This window comes from Sparus aurata, chromosome 1 (assembly GCF_900880675.1).
Source record: "Sparus aurata chromosome 1, fSpaAur1.1, whole genome shotgun sequence".
In the NCBI taxonomy this organism is placed as follows: Eukaryota; Metazoa; Chordata; class Actinopteri; order Spariformes; family Sparidae; genus Sparus; species Sparus aurata.
This window is the reverse complement of record NC_044187.1, coordinates 18,977,400-18,992,595: the sequence shown is the minus strand read 5'-3', so window position 1 is coordinate 18,992,595 and position 15,196 is coordinate 18,977,400. Positions and strand designations below refer to the sequence as shown.

At 44.7% G+C, this 15,196-nt stretch overlaps 1 protein-coding gene across 2 annotated transcripts in view; it reads right to left on the bottom strand.

The window, feature by feature from the left end:
• The window catches only part of doc2g (double C2-like domains, gamma), a 76,994-nt gene that overhangs the window by 26,309 nt on the left and 35,489 nt on the right, over positions 1 to 15,196 (bottom strand). For both annotated transcript variants that reach the window (XM_030434940.1, XM_030434931.1), the window contains exons 2-5: positions 13,666 to 14,071; positions 13,141 to 13,220; positions 12,510 to 12,584; positions 6,551 to 6,660 (exon numbers count right to left, since the gene is read on the bottom strand). In XM_030434940.1, the coding sequence (XP_030290800.1) occupies positions 6,551 to 6,660; positions 12,510 to 12,584; positions 13,141 to 13,220; positions 13,666 to 14,053 (653 nt within the window). In that variant the 5' untranslated portion in view covers positions 14,054 to 14,071. The remainder of the gene's footprint in view (positions 1 to 6,550; positions 6,661 to 12,509; positions 12,585 to 13,140; positions 13,221 to 13,665; positions 14,072 to 15,196) is intronic.

The window sequence follows — 15,196 nt, the reverse complement described above, 5'->3', positions numbered from 1 at the left end:
AGGCTTAAAATGATAATCTACGTTGATGTTTGCGAGGAAATCCCAGCGATGATTTCCAAGAGAGATGCAGATATAACTTTAATATCAGACAGTATTTTAAAGTCTCAAAGTTAATCAGTCAGTAAATTAGTCCGTTGATTATTACTCAACGGGAGGCACTCTGTTGAATACTAATCAACTGATTTCTTATTACAAGACTGTGAGTCCACCATCATGCTTGCAGCTTTGTGAAGGCACACCAGCAAGATAAATTCTCAGCATGCCAACATTCTCACAATGACAACACAAACATGTTAAAGCGAGGCAGGTGTTATGTTTATCCATAGGTGTCATTCACACCGGGAACACTGTAGAAATTCCCCAACACTATTTGAAATTGACAGTTTGCAGAAATGCTCCGATCAATATCTCGCACCAAGAAATGTCGCCGTCGGAGTCCAAGTGTCCACCCTCTGGGCACTCGCTGACTTCAGTTGTACGTACTGTGACGTGTTCGCTGTCATCATGTGAATTCTGCGAAGGACGCGAGACAGCAAGCCACAGACAGACAGGCCTAAAGACTCCAATAATAAAGTGCATTCTGCTTACCTCCTCAGCCTGTTCTTCTACTTATGTCTTTATCAAGATGTGGTTGAATGTTATTTGTACAGTCGTTGTCATCACATCCGTATTGCAATGAATTGTTGGTATTTCAATCAGTCAAGTCTGCACCCCAAGTAAACTCTCTGGAAGTCTACAAACAGTCTGCTTAGGGGCCCTTCAGGACTGGATGGACTGTGGGTTTGGACAGCCCTCAGCACTCGCAGATGTCACACAAAACACGCCTGCAAATCCGCGAGTCTGCAAGAGCTGAGAAGTCCAGACGGTTACTTTCAGCCAAGAAATGAGAACCTTCTGCTCTCCTTCAGAACCTGCAGTTGAAACTGGCTGCTGCCGATCTGGTGAGGAGTCCTGACAAAACCTTATCCACAGACCTAATATGCAGAGTGCACAATAAACTAAGGCCAAGCGACAGCACCTCGACATGTGCACAAAAACTGTGTTATTGTTCATTGACTAATAAATGTAATCAGCATATAAAGTAAAATTTGATTTTGCAATATGTCAATCTGAGTGGTTAAACCAGCTAGGGAGAATAACTAAAGGTTTGCAAACATACAGCAGATCATTACATCTTATTTGCTGGACTTTATGGCCCATAATAAGACTGTGACTTACAGTACAGCACTGCTCGCTAAAGAATATCTCCTGCCTTTTTCATGCAAATGTTGAATACCATTTTAAAATAGTCAAATCTTTTTCGGAGCCATTATATCCTCTACACCTTTCCACACAAAATGAAGAACACTGCACTAGATAATTATTTCAACTCTTCTCGTCGGGGAATCTGAATGTCTGTATGAACTTTCATAGTATTTAATTTAATAGATGTTGAAAAGTTTCACCAAAAACAACATCGTCAACGTCAAGCAGGTCCTTAAGACAAAGTGAGATCACCAAAGTTTTTAGGATTCGTCATCTAGGGACCATGAGCTTCTAAACAATATGTCACAGCAGTTTATCCGATAGATATTGAGATATTTCAGTGTGGAAGTATTGAGAACCTACAGAATTACCTTTTTGCAAACATGGCAAAAAAAAATCAATCAATCAACCCCACCCAAACACATCATTTTCACCCTGACATCTAACACCTAATAAAAGATTTCTTTCCCCCGACCACATCAGTACCCAACTACAAGTCTAACCTGAGGCGTCCAGTAGCCAATCTCAGCCTCTCCCTCACTCCAATACCAAATCAAGTCCTACATTTGTCCCTATCTCCCCACAGCCGAGGACAGTGCGAGTCTATTACCAAGTCTGACAGAGGAACGGAGAGATAGAGGGAAGAAATTGAGGGCGAGACTAGACCTGGCACTGACATCATGTTGGTAGTGCTTTAACACGCGCACACACACACACACACACACACACACACACACACACACACACACGCGCGCGCGCGCACACACAACACTGGATCTTTTGATACCCACCTCTCATCACAACACCCACATGATCCATCTCTCCTCTGTTAACAGCCTGATCTCTTTAGTGACAAAAGCCACAAGGAGTCTTAATGATGAAATCCTCCCCAAAGTCACAACATACAATTCCCCTGAAAATGTTTTTCAGTGCGTTGTGTCATTTAAATGAGGGGAAGAACTGAGGGATGACATTATCACTGGCCCTGCTTTTCTACATCATTTGAAATTTACCCAAAGGCAGAGACAGACTGCAGGAACTGAGAAATTTTGGACCAAATCTCAAAATCGTGTTTGGCCTCACTGCAGTAACAACATCTTCAGAGCAACTCAATCAGTCTCATTTTCATGCATCAAAAGCGACTGATTAATAAACTCGTTCAGTGCCGTTCTTCATGTCTCTGATATCTTCTACAAATTAGTGACAGCTCACAAAATCAGCCTTGAAACAAGCAGACTTTTACTGGAGATAAGTAAGACGTTCCTTTAAAAATTAGACAATTATGATTTTAAGACTTAATAACAGTTTTGAGATGGAGATATTTGCAATGTATTCCAGTTTTGTTGCCTTTCAAGATCTGAGCACCTTGAGCAGCCTTGCTACAGCAAATGAAGGATTAGCCGGTATGAGGCCAACTGTGAACTGTGGATTGAGGACATTAGTTATTAGCTAACTCAGCTGGTTCATGCTTGATAACAGACATGACCTCCAGTGGCCCCTTAAAGATAAAGTCTGCACACTGAGGAACAGGTTTGTTGAATACAGAATATCAAAAACATTAATGCAGTTACAACTTTGAGAGATTTTTTTTTTGTCTCCAAGCCATTTCATAACTAGCTTCTATTTAGTCCTGCCTCTCTATTTGAGTGCATTTAGCCTGGACATAATGGCTTTATATAATCGCCGTAACCGCAAATAAGTGAATGAAAGGGCTGAAATAAATAAATAAATAAATGCACTAAACTTGTCCTCTGCCTTCACTTTCCACACTGCATTTCTTTCGACAGCATTTATCCTCCAGCACAAAGAGCGGTGCAGTAGAATGGACCTGACACCAAAGAAATTTTTAATGATCCAAAAGCTTTTTGGCTGCGCTCCAGCTTCTATCTCTCTGATATGAGCTGAAGAAACAAACAGTAAGAAACTGCTTCCAGATGTTCGCGCCATTTTTGATAATATTCATGATCAGCAATCACCGACTCGACTCACTTGACTTAAATCCTTTCCCTCCTTGTGGAGCGCAGGTCATCCACAACTCCTCTCCACCGTCCTGGGCTGCCCTCTCCAGCTCTAACCATGTGTCACCTTCAGCAATTACTGCTCTGTATAGTAGCCTAGTTTTTATAAGTAGTTGCAGGGTCCACCATCCCCGCACTAGATTACCAAACTAAGCATGAAGGATTCCCTGGAAACGATGCACACTTATAATCCAGCACAATTCATTTTATCTAAGTAATAACAGCTGTTTACTGTCAGAGCCGTGAAAAATTACCGCTACACTAACTGAACATTGTCTTCATTGTCAAAAGAAGAGGTTTTTGTTCCAATCACAAACATTCAACAAAAATGTGTAATTTTCCATATGTTTTTTTTGTAAGTGAATCATTTTCAGTAGTATTGGGAAATAAAAAGAGTGGCCACAATGAGCTGTGAGATGAAGAGCTTCAGGTGACAGGCTATAAAACCTCCTACCCATCAGAGAATTCGCTGTGGGAAAGTAATGGTACCATGTGCAGCATAAAATCAGACCACAGCCAGAAAAACAAAATGATGATGTAAATCAGTATTGTGTAGAACCTACGTAATTTGGTTGGTGCCCTTAAAAGTAGACAACCATTAGATATAACCCTCTCTCCGAACACTCTGTTTTGGTGCCTGTCCCTTTAAGGCCCCCTCTTGGTAAGCCTAGTGTGCTATGACAATGACAACTTTCAAAAGCAGGCAGGTATAATGTTGGCCTTGTTCACTGTCAGATCATTTTCAAATTTAAACTAACCACAAAATGTTGAGGCTGATGGGAATTCCTTTTATTATTTCTGACATTATTTTTCTCATGCTCTCCATTGCTGCTGCACCTCTATTCAGCCTCTGTCTGAATGGCCCAACCAAAACGCCCAGTCTGCTCTGATTGCTCCGCTCTCACAGGCCTGAGGTCAGCGACTGTATAGTTGTGACATCACATAGTTTTTCATTTGCAGGCAAGTTTCTGAATATGGAGTTTTAGCATCTTGATACTTTAACAGTGTTTATTGTATATACCCTATTTATACACCACTGTATACTGCACACTTGTGGTGAAATTAGACTGGCCTGGTTGGAAGGTAAAATTGAATTGCTGCCTTAATGTGTCTTTTTTTATCAAACATAAGGTGAAGCACTACACGCTACCAATCCCAGCTGTGGAGATTGACACTAATGTAGATTATTTTAAAATTAGGATCTATGATTTATTGTGAATGTCTTCTCTTTTATTTGGACCATGAATCTGCAATAAAGTTCTGAATTGAACTGAATTGAATAAATAGCACCTCATCCTGCTTTCTAGTAATAAAAAAAAAAAAAGACAGGAAATCTTGCTTTCTACAACATGCAACCTTTAATACAGTGAGCGCTTGCTTGGCTGCAGGATAAATAGATAAGCCGGTTGCTCTTCTGATGTTATTCTGACAAAGTAGCTGCTCACGCATTGTTTGCTGTCGTTATTAAGCCTCACTATCACTGTCAAAAAGCAAGCAGGAGTGAGATATAAAGGATTACAACTTTAAAATCTACTTAGAATACCTAAATGAAATCACTGCTTAAAGTTAATCCTTGTTCTCACTCGAATACACATTCATCTAACGTGTAATATTGGTTTGCTCCGACCATTGGCCCAGTTTGATTATAAACTTGGCCTGCAGTGTCCAGGCCTTCAGGCATGTCTACAGAGAGGCTGATTCTGGACCGAGTCCTCTCGCTCAGCGTTGTACAGAGCACAGGGGATCAAAGAGTGCAGCCTCCCCATCCTGTGCGCCCTGCTGCGACCGGCAGAGTGGGATGCAGCAGGGCACAACCAAGTGAGTAAACATCTCTCCGGGGATCCCTCTCTGTTTCTCCATTCTCCGACTGTCCGCTGCTTTCTGTGGAGTAATGAGCACAAAGTCTGTCTGCTGGCTGAGGTATCGTGCTGGCGCGGAACACATCCAGAGAGACTCTAAGCAGATTGTCTTCCCCTCTCTCTGTCTATCGCTTGGTTTTTCCCCCTTTCCCTGTTGTCAGACAGCGTTTTCACTCACTCCGGCTCCTCTGCTGTCTCACATTTCTCACTGTCCTCATTCTTTCGTTTTTTCCCAGCTAAGTGAATTTCTTCATTCATCACTTTATCCATTTCTCCACACTCTCTTCAGCCGACCCTTGGATTCTTTCCGTCCATCTATTCTACCATCTTCTTCAATCTTGGCTTCCCTTGTTTCCTCCTCCACAATGCCTTAACTGTCACATGACATCATTCACGCTTTTCCTCCCACTCTCTTTGTTGATCTTGGGAGTCACCTCTCCCTCTCCCTCTCGTCAGCTTGTGTTTGACACTGGTCACACTCTGCCTCCTCGTTTTGGCTTCCCAGAGCCCCCCATGCTGGTTTGTGTCTGCAGGCTTTGTCCTTGAACAGAGGTCAGACGGGTTTCCTATAGTTTGAAGGGTCTCTCCTCAAGCTGCTGTTTGTGTGTATACGTGTGTGTGTGTGTGTATATTTAGGGAAGGGGAGTAAATGTTATTTCCTAATGTGTGTCTTCTTAAAAGCTCAAGGACGTGCGTTGTTTGCAAATGTGTGTTTAAGCGCGCGCGTGCATGCGCACGTGCTTGTGTGTGTTTTCTCTACGTACAGAGGAGGGGCAATGCATGTTCTTTCCTGCCAGTGATTGTCCTTGACACACACACAAGAGGATAAGCACACACCTGACGGTCTGCATTTGTGTGCGCGGGGGAGATGAGATTCATGTCTATGTGTGTACACTCACTTCCGACTGGATATGTGTGTGCATGCATACATCTGAGCGCGACCGTGCTTGTGTTTCCTAAGGATAAACAATGCCATCCAAACCTATTATGAATCCGCCGAGCAAACTGACACTGATTGTGCGCAACGCACATGTTCACAAACAAAAACACACACGGAACTCCGTCTCTGAATCAACGTACGCATGCAGGATGACAAGAGTGCGTCAGACTTTTTGGGCCAAGATGGCTACGCTTGACCTCAATCAATCCATATGGAGAACGCTGTGGGGAAGTGGGCGGGGCATTACCGCGCAGACAGCACCTGAGCAGTTACCGCAGCAACAGCAAGTAGAACAGTTGGCTGGCGTCGCCTGGCTGCAATAATGAATTACCTGGAAAAGCCCAGTGGGAAGCATAGGCGGTTGTTGCCAGTTCACTGGAGGATTAGAAGCATGGATCTTCATCCTCCACGTAATAAACTGGTCATTTAGCTGTCTGGGGTATGGTGCTAATTGCTGGCCAGAGGGAAATTCTGAGCCGAGCACCTACCTGAGAGTTTTGGTGGTCATGTCGGCCGCTGTGATGCCATGATATATCAGCGTTTCGTTCCACACTGGGTTCAGCGTATTCTTCAAGGTTTTTGTGCGTAGCTTGTTAGCCTAAGGAGATAAAGAAGAAGACGTATGAAAAGAAATTAATGGAAAGGGAAGGATCAAACAAAGAAAAGAGGAATGAGGAATGTTCCAAGGGTGAGGGAGCAAACTTGTCAGATCAGAACCAGAGAAAGAGAATAAAAGATCATGAAAAGGAAGCAAAACGAGTGACACAAAAATATCAAGAAAGAAGGACGGAGAGAAAAAGAGTGGGGAAACATCATTTATCTCTGTCTCTAGGGAAATCACGGACATCTGTTGCCTACTTTGTAGAGGAGAGTGAGAGGACGCGAGCCTTCCCTTCCCTTCCCTCGCTTCACCTGTCCGTCTGTCCCCTCCCAAACATGATAAGACAAGCAGACCTCCAAAATAAGCACTCTGTTTCAAGTACAACACAACACAGCAGCCAATTAAACTGCACAACACATTTGGCATGAAACATTAAAGCTTTCCAGAAGAGGAAATGTCCATGAGCCCTTAATGGCATCATCATCCATAAATAAAGTTTGCAGCCATTTGGTGCCTCATTCCCCACAGTTTCCTTCAGGATGTGTTCATCTTGTTTAAGTTTTGATTTATATTATCTTATAGGATATTATGTTATGTTGTGTAACATTATTTAATGCATTTCGAATGACTCCCTAGTTACATATATTCTGGCACACAACTATCACAAAGCGATACGTCTGGTGTAAGTGGCCACACTCTAGACACATTCTTCAGTCATAAAATGTGGGTTCATAAGACTTTGTGGAGCCAAAGTACAGCTATATGGACGTCCTGAGCAGCAGGAGTGGCCACCAGTGGTGGAAAATATTTGCCTGTACAGGTATGGTTGCTAGTTACCTTGTAGATTTACATTTTTCACATTGTAAACAAAACCTATTCAAAGATGAAAACCAATAATACGTTGATCAAACTAACAACTGACAGTCTTTCTTAGTTTTATACAAGAATAACAGAATCACCAAGGTCAAAGCCAGGCAGGTAGCATCAGGCTAGCAGCCAGGTGTAAGGCAGTGGGTCTACGATTGGAATAAATAGAAGTGGGCCAATATGCTTCTGGGCTGATGGGGAAGTGAGGACAGGTGTATAGGTGGGCGGGAAGGTCAGGTAATGAAGAAAGTCAGAAATACAGGGACTACTGCAGGGTATTTGGACTAACATCTGAAACAGCAGATGGTTAGTTCACGGCAGGGGAAAAAGGAAAGGGAAAAAATGGGACTAGGAATTAATTATTATCGTGACAGTTCCCTCCTCTGGAGACGGCTCCTGACTTCCCTCCAGGCTGTTCCAAAGAACTGCAGAAAAAGTCTTCAATCACTGTCTCAATCTGAAAAGTGCCAGTCAGGATTATATCAGGAAGACTGAAGACAAGTTGGCCATCGATGAACCAGTTGGTTGGAGGGGTCTGAGGGAGGGCTGAAGTAGGCTCTCCTTCACAGGCTTGACCTGGGAGACACGGAAAGTGGAGTGATTCATATTGACCAGAACAATCAAAGATGGATCTTTGATCACTTGAGAGATCCCACAAAGCTAAGAGACAATTTCCTGGACTCCCCTGTCAGAGGTAAGTCCTGTGGGCGCATTCGATGGAATGGGCCACTGGCAGACTTTTGAGGAACGTTGTGTGCATTCCCTACCCACAGAGGTTCTTTGCACCAATGCAGGGTTGCAGGAGGAGATGCATCAAACAGCCATCTCCATATCCTGGCTCACACACTCCATCTGCACACTGAACTGTAAATGGAACAGTGTAAAGGCTGATGGTGGCCCTTATGAGACTGCAAAACCCCTTCCAGAAATGAGAGGTGAATTGAGGTTCACAGGCGACATAGTACAGGCAAATGTTGGTACAGGCAACAGTTGGAGAAGTTTGGCAGGAGCCTGGCAGGTGTTCGTGTACTAAGAGCAGAACAGTGAGTCCACAATAAACTCTCACTGTCACATCAAGGAGCAACAGAAACGCTGACTTACAAGAGCCAGTGTGCATCCATCCCAAGTACCTCAGCCCCATTGTACCAGTTTCACTCTTTCAGAGTTGGCTTGACAGCTGATGATTGCCAATGTAGCAGCTCCTCTCCGTTGGGGACAGTTTGACGTTTTAGCTCCCCAAAGGCCTCCTCGGATGACCAGGACCACACATGCATAGTATCCTGGGAAATGAAGGCTTCGAAGGGGGCAGCCACAGAACTGTAATTATGGATGAAGCACCAGCAATAATTGGCAAATCCCAGGATACGCCTCAACTGCTTGAGAGAGGATAAGATGCGACAGTCTGTGACTGCCTTGACCTTGGTGGGGTCATCTGGCATTGGCCAGACCAAAAGGCTTCACCAGTTATTCATAGTGCCTTGGTGCATCAATAGCTGTTTGACAGTTGGAAAGCTGAGGGTATGAGCTGAAAAGGGAATCTCTTTCTCACTGTGGGGGGCAGAGCAATTTGTCTTTGGTGTCCACAAAAAAGAATCATGCTCCTGCTGGTGGCAAGGACACCAGAAGATATCTGCTGCCAAAGAGTCACCGATGTTTAATCCAGTACTTGAGTTTTAGGGGCAGTGACTGAATAAAGCCAACTGTTGGATGGAAACATCCCCAAGAGGAGGTTGGTGGCACAGTTGAGGGATGGTGGGATGATGACCTCGCTCAAGCTTTATAAGAGATCTTGTTAAATCCAAGGTATTCAGAAGTCCTGAGTGATCAGGATACTCAGAAGCAGAGGAATCACTGAGAATAGGTTGATGGTCATCGCCCTCTTTGTTGGCTGTGATTAAACAGACCTCAGATTGCCTTTGTTCCCAGAATCTGGTGGTTGAAAACTTGAATTCACTGGTGAACATCTCCCACTCTGTGGTAACCCAGTACCTGGCTTTGTTTGTGAGATAGGACAAGATTTAAGCTACATGGGATCGCTCACATGGCACATTTTTTAAAGAAACCGAGTTATCCACTGAAACCCTACAATGGGAGAAGAATAATGTGACCCTTACTGCTTGGTAATTGCCCAGATCGTTCATATTCCTCTTGAGTTGTTTGTTACTCAGGCTTTCTGATTTTAAGGCTTACATCATCATGTTTTTTTTTTCTTTTCTTCACTTTAAGGAGCTCCTCTCACAGACACAGAAAACATTGCACAACCATTTTCACAGGCTTATAATGACCAAAATGACCTCAAATGTGCAAAGTACCCCTTGTTGGATAAGACACAAAATCATTATTACTAACACAAGCTCTTTAATTTATTCGAATGCACTGTTTACTCTTTTATTTTGGTAACATTTCGGAAATAACAACACAGCCAAGCTTATAGGGAGGTTTTTTTTTATCTTTAAAACGAAAAAATATATCTTTGTGACCCATTTTTAAAGATTTACATCTTAGGAGGAACAATTTGACTTGGGGCTGAATGCCACCGACTGGCACAGAGAAGTATGAAAGCACTGACAGAGGACTAAAACACATTTTGAATTTTTGTCAAATAAGAAAAATACGAAGAATCTACAGCTCATCTTTTAACAGTCTACAAACTGGTTAGAAATATCCGCACCTTTGCCAGTTCATTCACTCTGAATGTCCAGTTGGTAGAGAAAGTATGGAGGCTTCTTTCTCCAAACACTCCTACTCATGTCTGTCTTCTCCTCGCTGCCACAGTCAGCCTCTTGCTAACGCCTCAGGGCCAGATGCTGAACCTTCCCTTCCATCTTTTTTCTCTTGGTCTGTTTTTTGTCCCCACATCCCATTGTTCTGCCTGGGCTGCCTCCTCTCTTCCCATAACTGTCACCTTTTAATTCCTCGTTTTCTGCTGGAAACTTTGGGTTAATCCACAGGAATCAGTCCTCTGGAGGTTGGTCCATGAAGGGAACAAGTTGTTTCGATTCATGTCGTTTGTTTGATTCATTAATGTGCAGGAGGCAGAGTCACGATTCGCTGTGGTGTTTCACAGCTGTATGTGTGCCAACAACTGCTTCACAAACAATCATCGCCCCTTATTGATTGAATTGGCTTGACTTTCTGAGCACATATCCTGCCACATGTTACATCTACAAAAGCTTAAAACACAAGTTCCCTTTCCCTGCCCTCTGTCACTCCCAGCCTCCATTTTCCCTCGACACCAGTGCTTTTGCATCTGTTTCTAAATGTTTTATCTCTAGCCTTCCATCTGTCCATCACACACTCTGCTGTCTTTTTCTCCATCTGTCTGCATGGATATTTTTACGTATCTCACACTGCCTCTCTCTCTCAATCCCTTCTTCCTACAGCTGCGGCTGAGCAGTCTGGCTGTGTGCGGGTTTTCCATGCACCACGATTAGGAATGGACAGAGGAAAATACCAGTGACGATGACAGAGGAACTAGGAACGACTGTGTGTACATGTTTGTGTGTGAGAGCAAGAGAGGGACGATAGAGAAGGAGGGACGGATGAAGAGAGCATCTCTGTGTGACTGAGACTAAAGCCTTAGCATGTGTCTGTATACACACAAGGTCATGCGCCGCATGTGTTACAGCGCATGTTTGACATCTCAAGACAGCATGCTCGACTGTGTTCCAGTTAAAGAGTATGTGCTGGAGGACATGAGACCGAGGAAGAGGGAGGACGATGAGTGGGACTTTATCGCGTGCCTCTGCTCTCAATATTTTGAAACTCGATTCTTTACAGAAACTGAAACCTTTTGTGTTCTGGATTATTCATCGCAGTGCTTGCGTGCAGAGTCTGACTGTGGCCAAGAGTAGGTGTGTGAGTGTGTGTCCATCACGCACACTTCTGCATGTGCACGTTCGTACGCGGCCCCCGTCTGGTGGTTATTTAACAAGCCGCAGTTCATGGTTGCCTACCTACTCATTGACGCTTTCTCTGCGCCCCCCCCTCCCCTCACCACCACCCCTACCATCCCTCTCCCCCCCCATCAACGCTCGCCTGTTGACGTGAGCCGTGTAACAATCCTCCCTGTTTCCATGACAACCACCTGCTGCTGTCCTCCCCTCATCTGTCTCCCCCTCCCTCTCTTTCTCCACTCCCCCTCTCTCTCTTTTCCCCCCCTTTTCCTCCCTCTCAGTTGTCTCCCTTTTCTCCACACACTGTTGGTATTTCAAGGTCAAAGAGGGTCACAGGCAGATAGTGAGATAGAGACAGAGATATGGGTGGAAAGTGGGGAAAGAGGAGCGATAACAGTGGGAGAGAAGACAGACAGAGGAAGGCTGGAGGACAAAAAATACCCCAGACATTGTTATTGTTAGCACCTTAGACCTCAGACAGTTGCCTCACCCAACCCGGCTTGGCTCTGTTTTCCCCCACCCCACATGCTTTTCATAACCTCCTTTCGTGTCAACCTTGAGCCAAAATGGCCGACAACAGGTTGCATTCTGCCGGAGCTGGGGGGTTGCTGTTGTGGCAAGCCTTATCTTCCCTGCTGCTTGAGCTGAAAACAAGACAAGAGCTGTGCAGCAGACCAGAACGTGTTTGTGCTCGATAAAGCAGAGCGCCGGACGAGCCACATTAAGCAGTAACCAGCCAAAATGTGCCCTGCTCAACGGCTTAAAACGACACACTAAATTAACCCGCTGCTGTGTGTAACCCATGTTATGTTGCATGTGCATTCTGTCCTTTTCATGCCGTCTGCTCAACAAGAATCAACAAGGAAGACTGTTATTTACAAATATAAATTTTGGGGGGTTTTTCTTCAGTTGAATAATGTATGAAATGTTTTTTCTATTTTCAGGCTTTTCAATAAATGATTATCTCATGCCAGCAGTTTGTGTGTGATGTGGGACTTTCCTGAGGGAGTGTCAGTGTCTGGGACAGCCCAGTGTGGTTGCATGTTACGTTAATTGCCACTGAGGTGAGGTTGGAGTAGTGACCTTGCTAGCCCCGGGGAGAAGATGAAGCTTGACGTATGGATCAGCCAGCCCATTGGAGTCCATGGCTTTCAGTCCCTGTGGACACAAGCAGACACACACATGCACTGTAGTGTCAAAGGTGACGTCATCATGCCCTCAAACGCGTCACACAGCTGACAGGGTCAGAAAAAAAGAGGGTGAATGTGTCAGACCTCCTCTACAGTAGTTACATCTCAACGCCGCCTCTGGGTGTTTCTCTCCACGCCACTATTTTCTACCCTCCTAGACTCCTTTTGCGTTGTCCTCAAGAGAACCGTTCAACATGATTTACATAATTAACATCATGTGACAGTACACAATATGTAATACAAGGCTTGTGTCCTTGTACAGTAGCCACACCAAAAGCAACAGAACGCCGTTATCCAGCATTTCGTAGACTTTTGTCTGGAGCTGTCACGCTGCTGAGGGCGCGTGGCGAGCTCGTTACTTTAAAAAGGTTGAGAGAAAGCAGTCTGACGTCTTGTGCGAACATAAAAGCATTACAGGGGAATTGTTCTCATTGGGGCCTTCAAGGAAGATTATGCAACCGCGCATACAGAGACGAGCATACAGAGGCCCGTTTATACGGTGAAGATATTGAAATAGTGTGTACCTTTGCCTTGTGAATCGTACAATGAAGACAGTTGTTCTCCTGATCAAAGAGCAGGGTGAACTCCAGCGTTCCCAGGTAGGCTGAAAACAAGACAAACCACGGCAATTACTGCCGGTGAAGGGACAGACACACTCAGTCAATCACACACACACACTCAAAAGCTCTGAGTCATATTTGTAGCAGATGGCCTCTTAAAACATGACGCGGCTTAATGTGAATTGATCTGTCTTTTTTGATTACTGTTTGGAAACGAGCAGAAACTTGCAGGCTGCAGCATTGTCTCATAAATCATCAGAGGCGGTCTGTCACCTAAAGTAGGAGTGACAAACACTCTGGGAAAAAATGCTTGACTCCACATTTGCTCTGAAAAGAAAAAAATATGTTGTGCTTCTGCAGAAAATGAAGAAAACTCATTTTGAGTGGGAATAAAACGACTGCTGGAAGTGTTGTTTTTCTTTGCCTATTAATCTGCACATGAATAAACAAACACGCGGGAAAACTTTGTTCGCCCCTCTCGGAACTCACTGTCATCATCATCAGAGTCGAGCGCCTCCTCCCTGTCTCCCTCGTTGCTCTCCCTCCTCTCCCCATCCTTGTATCCTCCACCCGTCTCCCCGTTGAAAGTCTCCTCTTTTAGGATCTTCTTCTCCCTCGGAGGCGGGGGCGTGCAGGGATAGTCGTGGAAACGTGGGAAGAAGTCAGAGATCTGTGGGATGGGGAGGATGGGGCCCGGGCACACATTGATGGCAAAGTGCTCCTGCATAGAGATCTTGACCGGCGAGGGAGGCGGGATAGCGTTGGAGTGGGGTGTCGCCGAGGGGGAGGAGGCGGACGAGGAAGGGGTGGAGGTGGAGGAAGGGGGGATGGTCAGGTGGGAGGTGGAGGGTGGCGGCGGGGGCTTGGAGACGCTCATGTGGACTGTCGAACGGGACTGTGGGGTGACAATGAGGGGATGAGACGGACAGAGAAAGAGATGGACGAGGAAGGACAAAGAGATTAACAGCAGGGATCATAGCAGAGGGGAGGAACAAGAGGCTCAGAACTAGAGGAAAGAGACAAGACAACACAGTCACATCCTCCTTCTCAGCCGAGATCCCAACTTTTTTTTTTTTTGTATAGCAGCAGTGGCAGCAGGGGGATCGGCAACATTAGCAATATGTTAACATTCGCAGCACATCTCATACATCGTGGAGGAAGCTGTAATAAGCGTCTGTGTTCATCAGTTGACGCAAATCTGACTCCTTCAAAAGCCAGAATAGATTTCTTTGCCAGAACCTTTTGGCACTTCAAGTGTGACTCACACATTGTGTCAGCACACCATGGCTGTGCTCTGAATTAATATTCAAATGTAGTGCTGTAAAGTACGAACAAGTGATGTCACTTGTGTATCTGCACTTCACTTTAATCCTCCCCTTATCACGCGCATTCACTCCTCTCTCTCTCATCTGCAAGTCCCCTGAGAAATATTTACATAATACCATTTGAAGCTTCTCTTAGTCCTTAGCATATTTGTCGCTAAATGAAGCGTAATAACTGTTGCCGAACTCCAAACCTCGTTAAAGCCAAATGCTATCATTTCCTATTTTCCTCGCAGTGATTAAGACTTGCTTTTTCCTCCGCACTCCCACTGTGCCACCACTCCGTTTATTATTTCAAGAACTGGTTTGATTTGGGCGATCACAGGGACCGACTTCAAACTCGGATGTGAGGATTGTTTTCTTTGTTTACTGGTGCCGCTGTCCCAGATTAAAAACTTTGAATTTTGAAGACAAAAAAGAAGTAGATAATGAAACAGGCAGTAGCACAGTAGCAGATCCACTTCATTCACAAGTACCTCCGCTAGATGACACAACTAATTCACCACTCTTAGCACGGCTACATGGGCAGGTCATTACAGGATGTATGTCACCTGTCATCACCCGGTTTGTTGTGTCTATCGTGTCACAGCTGGTTAGTATCAACACCCAGCTCTCTCTCCCTCCCTTTATGTCTGTACATGTTGTTTGTGACAGATACGTTTCTTATCCGAACGCAAATAAATAACCTCTTCGGAGCC